The sequence below is a fragment of the Podarcis filfolensis genome, assembly GCF_964270895.1.
Source record: "Podarcis filfolensis genome assembly, chromosome: 3".
NCBI lineage: Eukaryota > Metazoa > Chordata > Lepidosauria > Squamata > Lacertidae > Podarcis > Podarcis filfolensis.
Window position 1 is genome coordinate 107,158,033 of NC_139606.1, and position 23,786 is coordinate 107,181,818.

The following is a 23,786-nucleotide window of genomic DNA, read 5'->3' on the forward strand; positions in this document are numbered from 1 at the left end:
CGCCTCAGACCCCCAAAAGGCGCCAAAATCCCTACCACTCCCATCAAACAAAAACAAATCCTAGGAAGTGACTGCGCCTGCGCACAGATGGCTCGAGCCGGCCAGACGAGGAGGCGGAGCTTCGTCCCTGCTTACCCATCCTTCCCCCGCTCCCGCCTCACTCCGGTTCGGTAGATGCTCCTCGTCAGGGAGCTGAAAAGCTCTCGCTCTCTGGACGTTGGACGCGCACGCGCATTCCCCTTCTCGTCGCGCGCTGGTGGCTTTTGACAGTTAAAAAAGGAGCGCGAGGGCCGGGCGGGAGTTGGGGGGGGGGAGGAGGAGGGGGCGGGGCCTCCCGTCCCGAAGTTTTGAGGAGAGAAGGAGGGAGCGGGCGGCGACTCTCCTCGGCTCCGCGCCAGGCGAGGCTGGGGTTTGGGTCCCGGCCAGCCTTCCTCCGGGCAGAGTCTGCCGTCTCCCTTCTCTCCCTGCTGCGTCCCCTCAGTGCGCTCGTCGGAGCTCTGAGAGGCGCCCGCGCCGGTAAGGATGGCGGGTGGGCGCTTCTCCCTTCGGAAAGAGGGGTTTCTGAGGGGACGGGTGTGAGGGAGGGGAGGGTGAGGCAACTGGTGCAGCCCCTGTCTGCGGGTGGGGTGGGGTGGGGGGCCTATAATGGTGCGATTAGCTCTGGGCTTAAAAGGTCTCACAGGAACCTCCCCCCCCCCAATTTATATAGCAAATGTGCATTGCTGCTCGGACTTCCAATGGGGTCGGGGGGTGGGGGGCTCCTCCTGAAGTTTCTGCTGCTTGGGGGGTGGGGGTTGTGGACAGTGTGGACGTCTGCTTCAAATCCCTACCCCGAGGGTAACTATTGGGGGAAATTCGTGGAAGACCCCCCAAGGGGTCTCTCTCCAAGGGGAGAAGGAGGGGGGGGGGGAACACGACTTCGTTTATTGCCATTGCCAGCAAGGCAGATGCCTCACACGCGTTTTACTCAAATTGCCGCAGAAGAACATTTTGCATTTCACCTCAGTGTTTACATTTTTTTCCCCCTGCAGAAAAGGATAACGGCAACAACACTTCGCGCATCTGATTCGGCCCGCGAAAATCTTTATGCCACGTTTAGTGCTTTTAAGGCGCCCCCCCCCCCCGCGAGACGCTCTTTTTGATTCTGTTGTAATTCTCGGTTCGCTTATCTGGGAGAGCGAGCCATTTATGGGACATTGTGAAATTTACTTCCAAGTAAAAGTGCACAGGACTTCGGTTGTTCCCTTCCGATTTTAGGGAAGCAGCTCTGCTATTGCAAGAGTAGTTCGGCTTCTATGCTGATGGTTTTACCGCATCTCCGTCGTTTCAAAGCGTGCTTGTTAAATTTAAAGTTGCCCCTCGTTTCAGAGTTTGTGTTTGTGCAAGCACACACTTGAGCTGGATATACCACATACAATACATACCTTTTCTTGGGGGGGGGGCGAAAAAAACCAAACCACTATTCTTCCCATTAATACTTAATCTCTGTCGCTCCAAAGGGCAAGACCAGAACCAAGGTGTGGAAAGTTCAAGAAAGCAGATTGTGGCTAAACATTAGAAGAAACATCCTAACAATAAGAGCTATTCAACACTGGAAAAGACTGCCTTCCTTCACTAGATGTATTTGAACGCACCCATCTGTCAGGGATGCTATTTCTGCATACTGCGCTGCAGTTCCTATACTAAGCAACAGGTTGGATTAGATGACCTCCACAGTCCTTTCTAACTCAATTAATTCCATTTTCTCCATAGCTGTTGGATGCTGCTTTTATTTCAAGCCTTTCTTTGCTGTTTGACATTACAAGTCACCCCATCCTCTGCCCCCCTCACTAACTGGACTGGAAAACTACCATCGCTTTTTCCTGTTCTTGCAGTGGCTAGAAGCTATTTATATCCTTATCTTTACCCACCAGAGGTGTGGACAAAGCTGGTTAGTACAGTGGTACCACGGGTTAAGTACTTAATTCGTTCCGAAGGTCCGTTCTTAACCTGAAACTGTTCTTAACCTGAAGCACCACTTTAGCTAATGGGGACTCCTGCTGCTGCTGCGCCGCTGGAGCACGATTTCTCTTCTCATCCTGAAGCAAAGTTCTTAACCTGAAGCACTATTTCTGGGTTAGCGGAGTCTGTAACCTGAAGCGTATGTAACCCAAGGTACCACTGTATAAGTTATTTTACCTAGTGTTGTCTTGACAACTAAATGGTTTAAAGAATGTCAAAATGATGGCTCCCCACTCCAGTGCTTTGATCCAGAGGTGAATAGGAGGCTATAATCTGTGTTTGTGATTGTGAGTATTTATTTATCTGCTATAAGCATGCTTTGCAAGCAAGGAAAAAATTAGCCCTGCGCTCTTCCAGGTGCCTGATTAGGGTGAATTGGCAGTGGCTAAAATGTGTTGGATGACCTTGAGAGTGATATGGTGGGGATGCACTTCATTTGGAGAGTTATGGTTATTTAAAGGAGTAATGATATAGAAAGTTTGTCCTTTTTCTACACAGTAGAAATACTTGCATTCCAAACACTGCAGCTCTGCAGTGAGTGCTTTTTACCTTTAATAACTTATTTGGGAAAGGTTTGTAAATAGCAATCTTCAAGTATTAAATCTGAGGGGTCACTTTCTTTCTCAAAATCCAAAGATTCAGCCTGTCTTCTCCTTCAGAGCCAAACACTGACTTTCTTTTAGGCTTCCTTTCTCTATTATAGGCAACTGTAGTTACTTTGTGTGCTGAATCTGCTACTTTGAAAAGGGTAAAATGTTTGCAGTTGCCATGTGAATACATTGATACAAAAGTACCAGAATTACTTGTCCCTAAAGATTTGTAGCCATGTTAGCTGGTTGCAGCACAGCTGAAAATTTTAAGGTGCCACAAGACTTTGTTTTCCTCCCTGATGGTTGGCTAATGATTTGAGAATGGTGCAAGTTCTTTATCTTGTATTTTCTCCTTTGTTTTCCTTTAACTAGGTGAAGCAAGTGAGCAGATGTATTTTGTTTTGGTAGTGATGGATTATTATTTTTCTCTCAGGGTGGGGTGTGGGGAGTGGGAACAAATAGGGGTGGAAAGTGGGATGAAATATATTGGGAAATTAATATTGGAAACAAATGGTCTTTTGGGAGAATCAAACGGTGAAATGTTTTGGGAGAAGGCTAATTGGCAAAGAAATTGTTTTGGGAACCTGGCTTGTGCTTCGTATTCCAACTTTGCTCTGCTCATAGTGTGTTGTCTTGGGCAAGCCACTTGATTTTATCTGGTTCTGTACTCCAGTTTCCAGTACTGGCTCATCAGATATCTCTGGGAAACTTACAAACATGACATGAGGGCAGCATCCACAACTGGTATTCAGAGGTATACGATGTACATGGAAAATTGGGGTGGAGCAGAATTAAGGGAAAGCATTGTGGAAGTGGCTTTCCAGCATATATGGGACATATAACAGTCCCAATTTTGGAGGTAATAGCTACCCCTGGTTGTGGGATAACACTGTGTTCTTTGACTTTTTGCTAGGTGCTAGCTCAGGAAAATGTGTTTTCTCTGTTTCAGTATTTTTAAAAGTGAAGCAGTGCACCTGAGTGTTTGTGTGTGTGTTGGCATGCTTCTGTTTGAGTTATTATATATATTAAACTTTGTACAGTAATAACATCTAATACGTATAGCAATCCATAAACACCTTTTATAGGATGGAAGACATGTTAAGTATATGTAGATCAATTCTCCACCCAAGTTGGGATCAACCATATACAAACTTGTCTACATGTTAGCCAATATATTATAGGTTGCCCACAACTGGCGCAAGATTTAAGTTTCTTTAACTAGGGGTATGCCTGATAAAACAGAGGTTCAGGTAGGGCAGCTAGTTGCCGTTAGCTAACCTGCTTTAAAATGATTAGCACAATCTTTCATCAAAAGAGGCAGAAGGGAGGTTAGAGGTAATGTTCCAAAAGTGCAGGGATGTTTGATGCCACCATAGCTAGTAACAAATAAATAATTTTATCTTGTTTTACAGACAAGACTCAGGCCAAGAAACTTGCCTAATTGGAGTTTGGCAGGTGTTTGGACCCTGTGCTCCAAATCCAGATTTGTTCACCACTAGTCTGTGTTGAGTTTATTACATCCTATGCTTACAGTCACCATTTAGGTTTGTTATATATTGTTGTACAGAAGCTATAAAATGACGTTAGCTTCATGAAAACTTTGCAAAACAGTGCCAATATGGTCAACCTCAGAGCAAACAACTTTGTGGTAACATTAGTTTCTGATTGCCAAGCTACAAATCTTGGGTTTAAATTTTCAGCTGGCACAGAGCCCCAGAGCTTGTTGTGGTCAACGGGAGTGGAAAACTTTGTCTGAAAAGCCTTCACAGTGGCAGGAGGGAGCATTTGGCTGTACAAAATGCTAAGAAATGGAGAGGTTTTGGAACATCAGCTTTCCACTAACACACTTGAGGGTAGTGGATCACGTGGCTAGGTTTTTTAAATACTTGTTCCTTAATTACAAAATTATTAATTTCTGTTCTGCTGCTTTAGAAAGGATAGGTTTTACGGGAGGCTTACTTGTGTTAGTGGCTGTGCTTGAAGTTGTCAGCATTTTCTGTTGCCAACCAGTATTCATGGTGGTTAAAATACAGTCATAAGGGCTGGGAAGAATGACTGTACTAAATTGCTTGCTGACCAGCATTCCTACTTAGTTGCAAGTTAGCTGTTTTTCAAAGCTAGCTTTAGTACTGGGCTTATACAAACTACTAGTTGTTATCCTTATTCCCCTTTGTTTTCATTGTTGGTAGGAGCCTTGCCTTCAGCCTATCTGTGGTGAATAAAAGGTCTTGCCAACCCACCATATATTGGAAGTATACTAACCAATACTTTGTGTGCAAGGCTGCATGAAGGAGCCAAGAAGTGTTCAGACATTAACTCTTCCAGTTTCTACCAATATGATTTGCACAAACGTAGAATTTCCTCATATCAAGCCGGTCTTCACTGACACTACATTGTTATCAACTGAAAGCCATCTCAGCTACTCTGATTTAAACTCACTTTAGATTTCAGACAAGCTGACAGCCAAGTTCCTTTATTGTGAAAGGCAGTTGCATTCCAATCATTCTTATTTTTTTGGTCCTATTAGCCAGGGTTGTCTGAACTTTGTACTAAATAAATCAATCAAAAGTCTATACAAAGGTAACCTGAACTGTGCACCAAGAAAAATGGAATTATGTTACACTGTTACACAAATCAAGCTGATGTGCCTATATATTTTAACTTTTGTATACTATGTTCTGCTTCTGAGAATTGTGGGAAGGGGTTGGAAAGCCTTTGGCAAAACTAGTTGCGAATTCCAGTTCCTATTCCAATAGGAAAAGCCTACTTTAAATTGTGCCCCGCCTCCAGTTGTTTGTTCTTTGTGGGAAAGCATAATTATTTTCAGTTTATTTTACAAATTCATAAACTGCTTCACAGCCTGAGGCCATCAAAGTCATGTACAACAGGATATTCAGTATTCTACCTACACAACAAATAACAGCTTCAAGGAGGATGCTTTCTGTATGTGTGAGCAATGATTAATCTACCCACCCTGGCCCCTTTCTGAATTGGTGGTTTCTATGGCTGCAACTTTTTTAAAAAGTGGGAGATCTAACTTGCCTGCATTGCATCTTGTTTTTTTTTTAAATGATATTTATTCAAAGTTTCAAAAATACGTAAGTATAGAAAAAGAACAGAAAAATACAACAAAAGATAAAAAGAAAAAGAAAAAGAAAAAACAAAAAAGAAAAATACTAATCCCATATTGCATCTTTTCATTTGCTTGTTTCATAGACCTCCTCACACCTCCCTTTTTGTATTCTAGCTTAATTTGTTATTTCAGCAAATTCTTCCCATATTTCTCAATTTTTGTTAAAAAATTTATCTTAACAGTCTATCTTATTTAATTAACTCAACATATCCTTTGCGTCTTTTACATAATCTATTATTCAATTTACCTTTAATTTCTTTAACTTTGTCTTACCTTAAAAAACCTTAAAATTCAAAATTTAAACCATATTTCTACATAATTCCTTAAATCCTTTCTACTAAAGCTAATTAGTTCCTTTCCAGCATGATCCCTAATATTTCATTAGTGTTACACTAATTCCCAAAATAAAAAGAAGTTTTTCTTTTTATAAACTTTTCCTCTTCTCTAGTTTTTATCCAACGTCCCTTCTTCCTGGTCTCGGGTTATGCCAGTCCTTTCTGACCATTACATCCAGTCCATCAATCTGGTGATCTTATGTCCGAGGCCCTTAAGTCTCTTCTATGCCCCTTCTGCAGATTTTCTTGTTCTTGTTTGTGTTTACGCTCTTCTTTATCCTTTGTTGGTTTCTTTCGTAGTTTCTTTCCTTTCTCCTTGAGGAGTGGGTCTCCAGGGAACTCCAACTGGTAATATTCTCCATTTTCCTTCATCAAACTAGCCCATTCCCCTGAGTCCCACTCCCCATCATCGTCATTGTAATCCAAATAGTAGTTTTCCAAAAAGTAATTGTCAACCTGTTTCATAGTCCCACCAGAATTGAGAGCTTCCTTAACTCCAGCCACTTCCAAACACACTCCAAGTTCAATCTTCCAATGCAGCAGCTTTTGCTCTTGCAGGACTTTAGGTCTCACCATTTGTTTTTGTATTACTTGGGATGCAGTTGCAACCTCTTCCATCTTCGTCTGCCCTTGGACTTGCCCTATCAAACCAGTTTCCTGTATAATTTCTTTATCCTTGTTTCCTGTTAATTCATATTCACTGGCTACAGCAGTCATCAAGTCCAACTTTTCATTCATCAAGTTCATTTTCTCATGCAACTGCTCCAGCAAAGCATTTGTTTTGCCCAGGGCAGACACCAAAACTTTCTCTCAACACATTTCTATTCAAGGTCGAACGACTGGTCCCACGATCTCAATCTCGCAGCTGTGAAGTCTCCAAGTAAACTGTAACAACCAACTGACAGGCTCCCTCTAGGGGACATAATTTCCATTTGTATCCATCTTTAGAAAACGTATCCAACAAAGGAAGATTACTTTCGATTTTCAAATACTTTGTTTCTTTAAAATGCAAAAATGCAGAAAGCAGCGTTGAAGTTAATTTGTTTCTCTTTTTTTTATCTATCTGTCAAAGTGCTCCACTTTTAATCAATGGACGTCTCCAACAATTTCTGTCCTGACACCCCGTTCCCAGGTTTGGGACGATGGAAACTTATATTCCTTTACTCTCTCTCCTGCAGGCTTAAACAGTCAGATTCCCCCCCCCCCTTTTCTCCTGCTTCCAAGGGGGTTTTGTTGGTTATAGATGCAGGAAGTTTCAATCTTTGAAATAACTTTCCAGGCTATTAGGTTGCAGGGTTTTTGCTTCAGTCTGTTTACAAAAAGCGGAAGGCGGACTTCCTGTTTACACCTTTCCGCTTCAGTGCCAAATTAGTACTTTTTCCCTTATTCCCCGATCTTTAAACTTGACCTACTCACGGGTAGTTGTTTGATAGCCGAATTGTCACAGGAAAAAGGTCAGCGCTCTCCGGCAACAGCTGTGCGGCTTCACTCCACAGAAGAAGCAATTGACTCTCAGCACCGCGCCAAACACCCCGTTTCGCTCCGGAGCTCGTTACCGGGCTCCTTTGCAGATTGGGGGGGGGGCGCTGAAGGAGCCCGCCGAGTCCCACAGTCACAGGCTTCACCCGCCTGTGGTTTCAGAAGGGTCCCCGCTTCGCCGTAGCGGCAAGACCCGATTTCCGCGGAGCTAAATCCCTCAGAACTAGAGGGAATCCGCCATTGCCGGTGGCGCCACCTCCGGAAGAGTGCATTGCATCTTGTTTGGTGTCTGTGATGCTGAATCCTGTTCCCATTTTTAATAATAATAATAATAATACACACCTGACTGTGCTGCCCCAGCCACTTTATGTAGTATGCACAAAGAGACATAAGTTTCCATTGATTCTGTATACTTGTGGATTTTCCCTTATACTCAAATGAAACACTCCTTTATCTGAAAAATCATGATGCTGTTATTTTTTTTTTAAAGCTGCCTAAACTAGAAGGCATACAGTAGTTGTGAATCTTGAAATGTTTATAACTTGAGGGGTACAAAGTGTGTGAGATGTTCGGCCATGATTTTTATTTCACAAAACTTCTAGAAGTGTTTTTCTGCTTTATATGTTTTGATGGAAAAGAGGGTATTACTCTTTGGTATAAATAGTTGTGGTTAGGGAAGAGGATAAAAATAGCTCATCAGCCATGGTGAGGCATAGCCAGAAGTTGAACTTAAGCAATATTTGGAATGTAAATCAAACTAGCAGGAAATTCCAAGTCAAGACTGGCATTTTGTCCTTACTTAACACACACATATGAACTTCCTGACTTTTCTCGGTTAATAACTCGAGACAGTTGCATTGCTTTCAGGTTTTTAAGCAGTTCAAACCTAGCAGATTGGTTTTTAAGGGATGATAGCACTTTTGCATGTAGAAGGAACAGGGTTCAGTCCTAAGGATCATCCAATTTGGATCTTTGTCAGAAACCCTGAAGGAACAGTGTGGGGAGGAATATTAAAGTGTTGTACACCAGAAATTGTAGGATTGTTGTCTTGACACTCTGTCCTGCTTGAAAAGTAATGAAGTGATATACTCTTCCCTCTAACTGTTCAGATTGGGAACATGATGCAAATTGCTGAGTGAACACACCATGCAAACACCTGATAAATTTAGCTTTGTGTGTTTTTGGATTATAATCTGCATGCATATTAGTGCTTTACACATACATGGAAGGGTCAGTGATATCTTTCTGCTGCATTTACATAGGTAAACACTTTCGAGAAACTTCGGATTTATGCATGCATCTTTTCCTTTCCAAGTAACATTTTAGCTGTCATGTTCAGTGCTTACTATTCAAAGGATATAATCTTAAAATCTGCATAGGGAAGAGCTGCTTGAATTCAAACTTTATGTTCACTCAAGCTGCCTGTGTGCATGCAGATGTCTCCTCCCCGCTGCATTTTACCCAGGTGTACCAGGTCTTGTTTCAGTGCTTTATGCTCTGAATTATAAAGGTAAAGGACCCCTGACAGTTAAGTCCAGTTGTGGACGACTCTGGGGTTGCGGTGCTCATCTCTCTTTACTGGCTGAGGGAGCCGGCATTTGTCTGCAGACAGCTTCCAGGTCATGGGGCCAGCATGACTAAGCTGCTTCTGGCGAACCAGAGCAGCGCATGGAAACGCCATTTACCTTCCCGCCGGAGCGGTACTTCATTATCTACTTGTACTTTGATGTGCTTTCGAACTGCTAGGTTGGCAGGAGCAGGGACTGAGCAACGGGAGCTCACCCCGTTGCGGGGATTCGAACCACTGACCTTCTGATTGGCAAGCCCTAGGCTCTGTGGTTTAGACCACAGCGCCACCAGCGTCCCTTGCTCTGAATCATATTGGTGATTAAAGATGAGCTTGAGCCCACATGCCTAGCAGCTAGCTCTGAGACCAGACCAGACCAGACCAGATTCGATTTGATTTATTATATTTCTATGCCACTTTTCATTCAAATGAATTGAAAAGTGGCTTAGTAACAATAACATAAGAGAACATCCCAAATGCAACATAAATAATATAAAATAATGAAATCGTCTATAAAACACCATTAACAAAACAACTAAAAAAAAAGATAAACAGCACAATTACAATAAAAGTCATAGAATTCATAAAGTGCTACAGCATTCATAATTTATAAAACAATATTAACAACATTAACAAAATAGCAGCCAAAAAGTAAATTAAGCACAGTTGAATTCATATACACACACTCCCCATCCCCATGACTCATAATCTTCTATTTTATTCAGTTCATTAAAATACACATACACATAATGCCCATGGCAGCAGCTCCATTCTGAAGGTTCCTAGGGCTGGAGGGTGAGACAAGGCAGATGGGAAAAGCTATTGCCTGATGGCCAGTAGGGCTGAACAATACAGTATACCCATACATTGTTCAATACCGGTTTCTAGACCACATCATGATAACCATTTAAAAATAATTGACCTGGCAGTACATCATGATTCACACCATGTGTGTGTGTGCAACATGCCTTTGCCTGGAAGCAGCTGGCAGAAAGCACAGTTTCATGAAGCCACTGCCGATGCTGAATCGCTGACTTCCCTCCCAGATGCCACAAAGTAAAAATAAGACCCATCACATTGCCCTGTGTCATTCAGCCTCTTTCCTCCCTTGCTCTCTTCTGTGTGTGTGTGTGTGCGTGCCTGACTTACCGCATGTCCAATCTCCATGCTCCTTTGCCCAGCCACAAGCCCAATCTTCATGTTACCCACCTGCCTGATCTCCATGTTTCTTTGCCCACGGACATGCCTCATCTCCATGCTTCTTTGCACACTGGCACACCTGATCTCCATGCTCCTTTGTCCAGCTGCAAATTGTGCTTTAATACTTAATTATTCTGTGGCAGGCTTGTTTGTGATAAAGAGCTCAGGAACTGGAAGAATTAGAAGCTGCAGCTGTGCTTGTGTTTCTTTAAGACTGGCTCCATTTTTCTCTAGAGCTGTTAACTTCATGGTGAAGCAGAATGCCATTCTAATGCAGCAAGTGAAGAGAAAGGTGTTCATGACTCTTGTGGAACTTAACATTTTCCATGAAATCAGAAGGAACAAAAACTGATATATTTAATTAATATGACAGAGCACGTGTGCAAAACCTTAACATCAGAAATTTAATGCAGGGTTCTGCTTTGATCTGTATTAGTACATCTGCTGTCCATAATACCTAAACTGCAAACATGTGCAAGATTCTTTTCCAGAAGGGCAACAGGAAATGGCTTTTGTAAAACAGGGGGGAATATCACACATATATTAACAGACAAATAATAGAGGTGGTTTTTTTGGAGTGGGGCGGGTTAGGCTGTATGCCTGGCCCACTTCTAATTCTTGGAATACCAAGCTAACTTCCAGATGAGGTGATGGGCTGTTAAGAGGAATAAAGGTCCATTTCACCCTCTGTCCCAAACTGCAAATCAGAGTCCTGCCACAAGTTTTTATCTGGGGACACTTTCTTCAGGATCAGCTGGCCCAGTCTCCTTAGGTTGGTGGTCAAGAATTCCCCTCTCTGCTTACTTCCAACATCTCTCAAATGCTTCATGGACCCAAACAAAGGCAGTTAAGCCTCCCAGTGGCTCTTGCCCCCCCCCCCAATCCCACAGCACCCTGGGTGATGCTGGCAAAGTAATAAGTGATAACTGTAATTCTGTTGACAGGCATAGGAATAGACACCACAGAGAAGAATTTCATCTGGAAAAAGTCTATCTTATTGTGTTTATTGGCTGGAGCATTAAGTACTTGGCAACTTGCAAAAACTAGAATTCCAAAAAGGAATTCAAACCATTTGTTCTTGAGCATTACACTAAAATAATTGGGACTACACTATATTGTATATAATCCTTAACCCTTTACTAAACAAATATTTTATATTATCTCCATGCTTCTTTAGTATATTGAATTTTGTAAAAAAAAAGTTTTGGGAATAATTGCCTTTATAACCCTGATGAAGAGGGACCAAATTAAGTGTTGTCTCAAAACTGCATTAGCAGAGGAAACAGAATTGTAATTACGAACGAGTTCCTGATTGAAGCATATGATTAAGAAATTAAGGCTTCTTGGGCTTTTCATATAATATCAGTGTGGGTGTATGCACACACTTACCAGTAAATTCAGGTTGTACAATGAAAGTTGATTTGGCTGTCTTGCAAAACAAATCTATTCCCCTGCCATGGCCTTTTTGTGATAAGGAAAATGCACTTAAAAGTGTGTGATAAAGATTTCTTGACTCAGCATCATCTAACCTACCCACAAATAAATTGGAATGAATGCTCAGTGAATAGCTGTCATTGTCTAAGCTCTCTGCAAACTTTATGCAAACAATACAATAACGAATCCTCTACTGTATAAGCAAGCTGTTTGGAAGTGCCCGCAGACACTAGGATACAAATATCGAACACAAATATATTTTCTTTGTGTGCCTATCAAAATAAGCTCTTGTCTTGCATCCTTTGCTTTTTGTAGCCACTGACAAGCTTGTCAGTATCGGCAATCCAGGGTAGAGAAAATGCCTTTCTTTTTTTGTCCCTACCCTGCATTATTGTAAATTACTGCAAATAAAGTAGAAATATATTGCATGTCCATATTTGTATAAGGTGAGTCCCCACAATTTTTTTGGCTATTCAGAATTGGTCTCTCCCTTTTGGATTTGTCATCTTTGCCATTTGTTAAGAACCACTAGGCTCCAGGGTATAAGATATCTAGGGCTGATGAAAATATCTATTATGCTCATTTAAAATCAGTTTCACTATTCTAGCCATAAAACCCTGGGAGTTACAATTCTGGGAGAGTGCTGTGGTTTGGAGGTTCTCCAGTTCATTCACAATCACAATTTCAAGGATTCCTTGAAGGCTTGAAACTGGTCTAAGTTTGTCATGGGGATATGCTCTTAGAAAGATAGTACACATTTTCTTACACATTCCATTTTCTCTTTTTAAATAGATGATTTGCAAGTGAGACTTCAGCTGTGTATCTCCAACTTGTTCCAACAAGATGTTTACAACGAATCCTGCAAATTGGGTTACATTTGAAGATGAACCCCTATTCCATTCTCAGAAAGCAGGGGGAAGTCATAGTGCCTGCAAAGCAAATGGGCTTAAACTCCATCTTCCTAAAATGCCTGATTCCTTGAGCCAATCTCCATCTTCCAGCAATACTCCTCTCTCCTCTCCTGTAGTTGACTATTACTTTAGCCCTGGACCTCCTAGCAATTCTCCACTATGTACACCCACTAAAGATTATTCTGTCAGCCCTTTATTTTCAAAATCTGGAATTCAGCACCTTTATCCTATTCCAGAGCTGTCATCCAACATTAATATTCTGCCAGTGGGGGGGACATCTTCTCAAAAACTGACTGGTACCTCTCAGGCTCAGCATCACTCAGAATGTTCAGTCTCAGAGCCATTAGATGGTGCAAATGCCGCTCAACAGGAAAGCGCAAAGAAATCAGAAGATTCCCTGGAATCACAAACATTCTTCCAATACATTCAGAATGACTGTGCTTTTGCTAGTCCATTTTGGTCAGAAGATTCACCAGATAAATCCATCAGTGTGCACAAAAAGGATGCAAACCTTGAAAAGGATAGTGGCTCTTCCAGTGAAAAGGACAGGTTCCCTGATCAGAAAAGTCTCAATCAGGGATCATTCCACTATATTTGTGAGAGGCTTGAGCACTTGCAAACTGATACTTCAGATAATGAAAGGACTCTGACAGCCATGCCATACATGTATACAGGAGATGGTTTTTCTTCGTTTCTTCCACACAGCCTCTTCAGCAGCCAAAGAAAAGATGGCTGGCCTTTCATGTTGAGGATTCCCGAAAAGAAGAATATGATGTCATCAAGGCAGTGGGGGCCTATATACCTTAAGGTCTTACCTGGAGGAATCCTACAAATGTATTATGAAAAGGGCCTTGAGAAACCTTTCAAAGAATTTCAGCTGCAGCCATTTTGTAAACTTTCAGAACCCAAGCTAGAGAACTGCAATATCTCTGGGAAAATCCATACTGTGAAAATTGAGCATGTGTCTTATGTGGAAAGAAAGAAGTATCATCCCAAAGCTGAAGTGGTTCATGAACCAGAGATAGAACAGATGCTAAAGCTGGGAACGACTGATTACAATGACTTCACTGACTTCCTGGTGATAGTGGAGGAAGAGTTAATGAAGCTTCCTGTTATTTCAAAACAAAAAAAACACTATGAAGAACAGGAAATGATCCTGGAGATAGTGGACAACTTTACAGGGAGGATCACTAAAGCAGAAGGGAAGCTAGTTGAAAGTGCTGTCATCACCCATATTTATTGCTTGAGTTTTGTGAATGGAAACTCTGAGTGCTTTTTGACGCTGAATGATCTGGAGCTTCAGAGGAAAGATGAGCACTACTTTGAAAAGGATGCGAAAAAATGGATTGAAATCATTGACTATCACTTCCATCAATGTGTGAAAAAACAAGAATTTGAGCAGTCAAGGATAATTAAATTTACACCTACAGAAGGCTGTAGGTTAGAACTGATGCGTTTCAGGACATGGTATAATGGAGCTGATCTTCCATTTTCTGTCAAGGCCATGGTGGTAGTACAAGGAGCTTATGTTGAACTGCAAGCTTTCATAAACATGTCCTCTTCTGCTCTGACTTCAGTGCATTCAAATTCCATGAAACCCTGTGAAAGTATTATGGTACACTTTCCTATTCCCTCACAGTGGATTAAAACTCTTTGGACCATGAACCTCCAAAGACAGAAGTCTCTGAAAGCAAAAATGAACAGAAGAACATGCCTTGGCTCTTTAACTGAGATTGAATCTGATCCTGTAATACAGGTCTCAATTGGAACAGCCAAATATGAAAGTGCCTATAGAGCTATTGTGTGGAAGATTGACAGACTTCCCGATAAAAACTCAAGTAAATATTTGTTTTATATAAAGATTTTTTCTAAAAATGGTATAAAGCTGTGCTGAAAGGGAATTGCATTTTCTCATAGTGGGTTAACAATATGACGACTCCAGAGATTTTACTGGCCAATTGATTAAAATGTATGGTATGAAGGCTGCAGATGGTGAATTGTGTGTGCTATTGAGCTGGGAAAAAGAAAGACACTCTTGATATAGCACACATTCCTGTGCTTTAGAACTCTGAATATTTTAACCACACCAACCTAACAAAGCAGCTTTGATAGATGCTTGATTCAAGCCAAGTGATAATTAGGCCTGCTTTTCACATTCCGTTTAAGAAGTCTTGGCACCTTCATATTTGAAAGTGTTTATTTTGTTTCATTCATATTCTGGGGTTTTTCTTTATTAGAGCCAGGAATCAAACTCCCTCTCCCTAGGTGGCTACAATTAACTTCTGTAAATTCACTGCGTGTACTACAATGTATATTGATATTGGAAAAGGAAGTGTGTAGGGGTAAGAATTTCTAAATTGTTCTGGAACTGGTGTCTTTCCATCTTGGACATCCATATAAATTTGGTATCACCTTTCCAGGTATGAAGTGCATCTCTGCATCTTCAAAAGTATGCAAAAAGTAAAAAAAAAAAAGAATTTCATGTTAGATTGCAGGAAGAAATTCTGTTGTCCTTGGAAATTGCAATGCATAGAAGCCAGTCTACGACTGATCTTTTGCATTACTTTGAAGGTGATATAAGAATATAATTTACTTATGGTTCACAGACAACAAATATAAAAAGTTACAGAATGTAAAATATGTATGATCATTAAAAGCGAAAATGAGAAAGTAATAATAGCTTGTCTAATTGCTGTTTTTAGAAATATTGTAACTTACTGAGAAATTTAAAAATAGAGACCTCCATAAAATGATAAGAAGGAGGTACACATGGAAACATACAACAGCCTTTTTTACTTTCATGTTGCATACTCATTTGTGTGTACCGCACACTAAAAATAGCATATGTTTTTTTAAAAAGTATTCTGTGAGCTGTTGCATTATGTTTGCTAAGTAAAAGCATAATCATGCAGCATAGTTATCAGAAAGAGCCAAAGTTCAACACATGGCAGTGAAACCCCACACCTCATTTTGTAGTATGAATTCTTCCAGTACAGTGGTACCTTGGTTGTCAAACTTAATCTGTTCCAGGAGTCCATTCGACTCCCGGAACCGTTCAAAAACCAAGGCACGGCTTCTGATTGGCTGCAGGAGCTTCCTGCACTCAATCGGAAGCTGCGCAAGCCGCATCGGACGTTCGGCTTCTGAAAAATGTTTGCAAACCGGAACACTCATTTCTGGGTTTGCGGTGTTCGGGAGCTGATTTGTTCAGAAGCCAAGCCGTTTGACAACCAAGGTACCACTGTAAATGAATTGGAATAATTAGTTCTGTTGGCATCTCTTATTCTTCCATGTTGTTCCTTTAGAAAGCTCAAACCAGAGACAAACATTGCTTAAGTATGCCTAATCAATGTTTGTCTCTGGTCTGAGCTTTCTAAAGGAACTACATGGTAGAATAAGAGATATATTTATGCAAAATAGAACTTTTGTGGTATTCCTGGTTCTGAATTTTGGAAATATGTGGTCTGGAGTGCACATTGTAAAGAATATCGTCCTTTTTCTCTCTATCTACTGACATAGCCTCTATCAACCAAAAGAGAGCAGTATTGTAACAGTTAGATGGCTGTACTGCCAGCCTTTTCTTGAGATTCTGGAGTTCTGTTAAGTCCATTGCAGCTGACATACTAGATCTACTTTGGAAAGAAATATCCTCTAGTGCTATGCTGGTGGACTAGCTAATGCATTCAGTCTATGATAGTGCTGGAATATCCACAGTGACAAGAGACGGCCTCCAGTTACACTTCTGTTCTACTAATATTTCATTATATAAAAATCTAGTGTAGCACAAGCACTCAAGCTTTTTATCATGGCCAAGTATGCTATAACCTTTCCCCCAGTGATAGGGGAAGTGATCTAATATAATGCAGGATATAATCCTGTATATGCCTGCTCAGCAGTAATTTCTGTATTTCAGTCTTAGTTGAAATTGAAGGTGTGGAGCAGTTTGAGATTATATATGGTCCTGTTGGTTTGTGTTTTCAACATACAAAAACAACTTTTAAAATGATGTAGCTTTAGTAATAATTTAAAATACTCTTCTATAATTATGATTTAAAAAATACTGCTTTGAAGGCCTGTTCATATGATAGCCAGGTCCTTGGCTATGGGAAAAGCCTGCATAGAATGGCTCCATTTGGTTGCCAGCCAGTCATTGAGAGTCATTGGGGAGTTGGCTGTCACATTCTTCAGTAACGTAATAATAGAGTGCAGCCCTATATGTTGTATATTGCAGTAGGCAAGCCTTTCAGGGTATAAAGGCATAAATAATAGTACTGTAACTTGAGTTTGCATCAAAATAAAGGAACTGAAACTGTCAGGTGAAAAGTACATTGGCCATTGTAACAATCTGATATCAGAAATACACCGGGGTATATGATTTAAACCCACTTTGTATGTGGTGGCGCACACATACATACATACTTGCTAGCTCTCTGGAGGAAAGAAACATTATGCATGAAGTATCAGACACTTACTGTCCTTTGGTGATTAGGATGATTCATCTCTCCCAGGAATGTATGTAGGTATATTTGTGCTGGGGATGAGACAGATGAAAATATCATAACTTTAAAACAACTCTTTAACTAATACAAGGACTAAGTTCCCTTTGTCACTGTAGTGGGGTAGATTTTAAAATTGCATAAGAGCAAAGTTAAGTGAAAGTGTTACTTGGAAGAGTTGCTAGCGATAGAGAAATAATGGATTTCCCCTGCATTGAAAAAGATTTTAAATTTGAAACAATTGTAATCAATTATGAAAGTGAAGTCTGCTTATTGTTTAATCTAAAGGTCAAACATAATGCCCAATGAGGGAAATAAGAAAAGGCCTAGCTCATATGCATGTTTCCAGACTACAGCATAGATATCAAGACATTTGCAGTTTTTGAGAGGCCACAGCCAACATTGCTATGCTGTTGTCATGTCATGGCCCTCTTCAAATGTTTAGCTTACACAATTAATGTATGTGTTTATGGAGGCATGGAGTCTTTTAGCATCTTCCTATGTGACACATTTTCCCCAATTTGACAAAAGGAAAATTGAGTCTGCAAGCAAGGTCTTCATGTCAGTGGCGTAGCGCGGGTTGTCAGCACCCGGGGCAAGGCAAGTAATTTGCGCCCCCTAACCCGTGGATTTGCGCCCCCTAACCCTAACCCCCAGATGTTGCACCAGGTGCGGCCGGCCCCCCTGCACCCCCCACGCTACGCCACTGCTTCATGTCCCTGGGTTCAGTCTGGAATCTATAGTAATGAAAATGAGTGAGATCCAATGTTGTGTGAATGCGTGTTCATCCAGAATGCATAAAGTTTCCAATTTCAAAACAAATACAGCTTTGCCTGAGGAAAAGAATGACAGCTTGCTAATCTTATTGTTGATAGGATGTAAATATGGCAGAAATGTGACTTTAACTCAAAACTATGGGAGAAATGTGACTTCAGATCCAAATTGAAACAATGATCCCTTAACCACAATCTTTCTTAATCATTTTTAAATGAAATCACATGGGGTCTAGTTCCTAGATTATTTTCACATTGGATTTTCCAATAACTGCTGGTAATATATCTGCCTTGTTCCAGGAAATGCTTTCTTGGCAGCATGGCCTCATTGTTCTTCTTTTCAAGTTTATAGTAAATTGTTAAAGGATTTGATACAATGGAGAACATAAGCAAAAAAAATTAAGAGTAAAAATCCCACCCCTGGTCTAATACGTGCTGTGAGTGGTCAATGTGGAATGCCAAATTGAGCTCTTGAGTGTTTATTTTATGGGATTTCCAGTTGGTTGGTCTCCATATCAGTTATGATTATTAGGTAACAATCCATGGAACTCCAATGGTTGCCTGAACAGTTGGACACACTGCTTACATAACATTACCTGGCATTTATAGGGACAATTTCCTAAATGTTATTCCCCTATATCCCCCTCCTTCTTACGGTGCATTTCCCTCCTATTGCAAATGAAAAGATCTGAGGCTGGGAGAGTGTCTTTGAAGTGGGAACAGTGAACTACTGTATAAAGTAGTAATAAGAGATTGTGAAGTGTTATGTACATAAAAAATAGGACTGTTGCCTCCTTAAAATTTTAGTTGATTGACTCTATGCATTACAGTACTAGAATAATTAAATATGCATACATTAGCATTTTGAGTAAGAAACATTTTTCTGCATACTTTTTGTTTTTTTAGATGGCATATGTATGAATTTCAACATTTTAAGTCAGTCCCTACTGTGTAAGGGAGGAGAGGGAATACTACTTCTAAGTTGGCGCCTGCCTCCTGCTGTTTTTGTATTAGAAATCTTTCCTTTTCTGCCTGATTAGAAAAGATGCCCTGATTACTTGGCTAAATGTACATTCCTAATCAAGTGCTGGATAAATATAAATAGTGTTTAAAAATTGGGTGAAACATTGTATGCAGATGCCTCCATTAAAACCTCCTTGGGTGATGTTTGTGGGAGAGGATGCAGAGACAGGAAGAGAGAGGCTAACTCCTCCCCACACTTGCCATAAGACTCTTATGCTAGATTGCTTCTACTTTGAAGCTGCTTTTTATTTCAAAAAGGATCAGTTTAGGTTGAAGTACACATGTTTATGTGTACTATATCCTTCACTGAAGATAAAATTCCCAGTTTACTTCCTCTTTCTGATACCCAAGACATACTTCACTGCATATTTTAACATACCCATTTTGGAATTTTAATGATTATCCAGATACTTAAGATGCATTCTAAAGTAAATTCCATCAGATTCAGTTGAATCATGAGCATCTCCACTGAATCTCTGCTAGAGGCTTATTGTAGAAGCACTTGTTGTTTGATGATGTCAAATCCTGTATCATTAATTTTAAGCCTCAGATCTTCAGGCCTCCTGGCCAACATTTTCATACACTGGCAAAGCTTTGTGATGAGTAAAACCTCTTGGTGGTTTAAACAGCTCTCAGTGAAGTTTTTGGGTTGCTCTTAGTTGAACAAAGTTTGCACATTAATGGAGTACAATAAGCCTGCAGCTTATGCACATTTAACTTGCGCAAATTAAGATTTACGCACTTGGCAGAGAAAAAAAAGTGGAAAGAGGACAGGTGTCCAGGGAAAAAAGATTTTGGCAATCCCACCCACCATTGAACCCAATATGTTTTGACGTGATTTTGGCTTTAGGCATGATTTCCGGAAGATAACCCCCGCATAAGTTGCGGACTTAGTGTAATTGCCTTAATTCTTTTCTTGCAGGGAGCTTTTTGCTATAGAGGCATTCACAAAATAAATAGAAACTGTGTGATTTAAAAACTGTAGTTTTCTAAATAGTTGCCACTGAGAAAGGTGATGCCTTAAGGTTGTAGTCATACTCAGAGTAGACCCATTCAAATTAATGTCCTTGGCTAAATTACCTCCCTTAATTTAAATGGGTCTATGCAACCTATAAAGTATAACTGTTCTGTGCCTGAACCTGAACTTCTGTTTCTTTATCAACCATATTGACAAGGCATATTGACAACCATATTGTCAAACCATATTGGTACATTGGTATACAAGTGACTACGCTCTGACAGTAACTTGCAGATGGGAAAATTAAGGGGCAAAAGCCGATCTGGACTATGTGTTCGAATGAAGATGTTTGGTGGGGATTACTGCTGATGGAGTATACTTGAAATGGTGAATAATTTCATGTAATATTGAGCTGTTTGTGATGGTGAATTATAAAAGTGTTTCTAGCCTTCCGAGATACAAAGAGCAGCTTTGAATGGGAGCAAATGCTCCTTTTTTTTAAAACCAGGCATTGGTGGTGCTTGTGACCTGCTGAGCTACTTTCCTCTTTCATTGGGTTGCTCTACTTAATCACAGCTTAGCAAAAACCTCCAGTAACTTGATTGTTCTCTCAGCTACTTGTCTTGGCTAAATTCCTGTGACATTCCCTCCATCCTTTTCTCAAGGTCCAGATCATCCGCACAGTTTGTCTTACAAGCTAGAACTTGGATCGGATCAGGAAATCCCCTCTGATTGGTATCCCTTTGCCACAGTGCAGTTTGTTGTGCCTGATGCATGCGCTTCCGGAACTGAAGTTAAATCATTGGGCATCGAGAGTGACATCCAACCCCAGAAACATGTGATACGTAAAGCATGTTACAACTGCCAGGTAATCTTCTTGTCCTCTTGTTTTGTTCTTTAGCCTGTTGGAGCCTCAAGGCAACAAAGCAAGTCGGGCAGCTATGCAAGGAAAACCTTGGTATCACGCAGTTATTTATTAAAGCATCAGCTAAAATGGTCATGAAGGCACAATAAAGGCATTCTGGGCCACGAGCTAACTGTCAGTAGGGTGTATCTTGTAAAAACCTATAGCTCAAGAACTGAATCCTAGAGATACTAAGCCTGTAGGAACTTAAGTTTTCAGTTCTACTGTAGCATGGCAGCTTTGAGGGACTGCAGTAAAATGCAAAGATAAACCTATTTTGGGACAGGGGGGTAAGGAAACTGAAATATAGTTTCACACCGTACAGACTTAGCTAGTGAAAAAGCAGTTTAAAACTGAAACGTGTAGGGTTAGCTTTCAACTCAAACCCAGAGTAGGATTCTGTTTACTGAAGATTGATACCTGCACTGCAGAAAATTGATATATGTTTTACTTACTATGTTGTTAGTTTTTAAATTTCTGCTTCAGTATTGATTGTTTTATATTTATAGCATTGTAACCTGGGGTCCTAGGACAAAGGGTAGGATGTAAGTTTAATCTATAATTTTATAATAGTATTTACTTTTCCTCTTTTTCTTATATTTTGTTTTCTATTTGGGGTATGTATCTGATGAGGTAGATTTTGATAAACCTCATGCACTCTGCAACTTTTAATTTGCAGCAAAGTGCTGCAGGATTTCTTGTGTTCTTATGCTATAAACAAACATGGGTTCTACACTAGCAGGTGATTGCTGGTTACACAAGTCCTGGTTCATTATTGTCATCTAATTTTTAATAGGATTAGAATGCTAGCTATTGGCTCACTGGGTATAGTGTCAAGAGCTTCAGTAATGTTACTGCTTTGTAAAAAGAATACAACCTTTTTGCTTTTATATTACAGGTTGAAATTGAGAAGAAATGGATAAGGCTTGATGGCGAAGATTCCAATAAATGTGGCAGTTGTCAAATGCAGTAGTGAGGAATCGAACTGAAGAGTCTGGTGTGCTGCTAGGACTGTGGGGGAAAGTGCTTTATATATTGCCTCCAAATGAGTTCGCAAGGCAGTGGATTACAGCATATTCTCTGCAGTTTGTCATGTTGAAAGACCAGATACGATTGGAAGTTTGTGCTCCTAACTTTTAGCTTACTGACCAATGTTATCCTTTAAAAAGCTAAAGCACACAAAGTCAATTCACAGTATCTTGAAAATTAGTGGCACTTGATATGAACTCTTGTAAGGCAGTTGCCTATGAAGCATTTAGACTTAACATCAAATATATATTTTGCCATGGTCCAGAAAGGTAAATTATAAATTTCAAATTAAGTTATGTATTACAGTAAGCCTGCAATTTATGTGGGGATTATATTCCGGGGATTGCACCTAAAGCCAAAATTGTGTACAGTCCAAACACATGGGGTTCAGTGTGGGGTGGGATTGCCAAAGTCATTTTTTATAGAATCATAGAGTTGGAAAGGACCCCAAGGATCATCTAGTCCAACCTCCTGCAGTGCAGGAATAAGCAGCTGTCCCATACAGGGATCAAACCTGCAACATTGGCGTTATCAGCACCATGCTCTAACCAACTTAGCTGTCCAGGCTGATTCCTGGAACCCCACCTTTCCACTCCCTTTTTATTTATTTTTTGTCATGAACACATAGCTGAATGCAAACAAGTTAAATGTGCATAAGTTGTGGACATACTGTATATATATTTTTGTAGGTACTTTGTGAATGTAATCATATGTCTTGCTCTTCCCAGTATTGGTAAATAATGCAAGCCTAAAGTATATTGAAAAGGGGTGTCATTTGGCAGAGCAGATAAAAGTTTCAGTGGCTCATAAATGGGATCTTTTTGGATTATTCCACTATATTATTCCTGTACAGAGGAATATGTGTATGAAAAATGTTACTTTTGAATTGCAAATCTACACTGGCTTTCAGAATAGTTAATGTCAGGAATTTAATTCATTGCTTTCAGTATTTCTTTGAAATCTATTGCATACATTCTTCCACACAGGAAGGCATACCATGTTTCAAATAGCTAATAAGTGCTGCTCTTTTGGCCTCTCCTGTTTGAATCTGTAAATGGAAGTTTTTTTCCTTTCATTCTTTGGAAGGGGACTCTGCCTGGGCTCATGGGGGGGGGAGGCATTGTGGGTAATAAAAATTCTTGACCTGAAAGGATGAGGCAAAGTTTTCATTTCAGGATCTTGGACAGAACAGAGTTATTTTTAACACATTGCCAACTATTATGAATTATTTTGGATCTCCAACAGGAACAGATGTTAGATCTGGAACAAAAGCATGTCCTGAATTGCTAGTCAAAGAAGCTATAAGATCCAGGAGACTCCAGAAGAACGTGGAAAGCGATGTTCCTTTGCGTTGCCAGCTGAGCTAGAGTTTGCTTAAGGGGTGTGCCACAGAAGATTTCTAAGTCTAAAGGAAATATGAAACTGTAAATGCTTTGACAATCACCTTAACCTTTTAGATGCTGACTTTTAAGCTTGTAGGACAGTTCTATTTGTTCCCTTGTGGGAGACATCATCTTTGTCATTTGCTTTTTGAGGCCTTTCTTGTATACTCTAGAAGCCAGAGAAGTGTCTGTCTCTGTTTTAATCTGTATTGATGGATTTCTGCTTTATTGCGATTGCTCTAGATGACATATTTGCTGTGTGTAAGTCTTTTTGGAATAAAGCTGTAATAGCATACTTCATCTCACTTTAATATTTTGTCCCTGCTGCAGATATTAAATATGGACCTTAACACTTCAGCTAATTCGCCCCAAAGGGAAAATGATTTAGAATAAATTGAGTTTTATTAATCTGGGAAAACATAGTTTATATTATAATTCCAGTTCAATGGAAGTGGATATTAAGTTACAGTCTCAATTCTCTATGTAGCTTTGTCCCAACAGTTAATTTTGAAGATACAACAGCTTCTCTAATCTCATTTTACTAGTAAATTGTCTTGAAATGTCAAAAGAG

At 40.2% G+C, this 23,786-nt stretch overlaps 1 protein-coding gene across 4 annotated transcripts; it reads left to right on the forward strand.

Annotated features, from left to right (window-relative positions):
• The first annotated feature begins 176 nt into the window (after nt 1-176).
• On the forward strand, nt 177-23,510 carry LOC310758627 (stonin-1-like). 4 transcript variants are annotated; one of them, XR_014545849.1, is made up of 6 exons: nt 330-516; nt 1,500-2,288; nt 12,532-14,488; nt 20,566-20,768; nt 21,703-22,102; nt 23,079-23,510. XR_014545849.1 is itself a non-coding variant. In XM_083605400.1 (5 exons), exons 3-5 carry the CDS (start codon nt 12,583-12,585, stop codon nt 21,775-21,777), a joined length of 2,184 nt encoding a protein of 727 aa, XP_083461526.1. In that variant the 5' UTR covers nt 177-516; nt 1,500-2,288; nt 12,532-12,582; the 3' UTR covers nt 21,778-23,510. The 4 variants fall into 4 exon arrangements, 2 of the variants coding, with proteins under 2 accessions (XP_083461526.1, XP_083461525.1); XR_014545848.1 differs by lacking the exon at nt 1,500-2,288 and having other exon boundaries at nt 177-516; XM_083605400.1 differs by having other exon boundaries at nt 177-516; nt 21,703-23,510.
• The last annotated feature ends 276 nt before the right edge of the window (nt 23,511-23,786 follow it).

Coding starts and splice junctions, on each gene's coding strand:
- LOC310758627 (XM_083605400.1), top strand. CDS start 12,583: ATGTTTACAACGAATCCTGCAAATTGGGTTACATTTGAAGATGAACCC. Junction 14,489..20,565: donor ACTTCCCGATAAAAACTCAA/GTAAATATTTGT, acceptor CCTTTTCTCAAG/GTCCAGATCATCCGCACAGT. Junction 20,769..21,702: donor AAGCATGTTACAACTGCCAG/GTAATCTTCTTG, acceptor TTTATATTACAG/GTTGAAATTGAGAAGAAATG.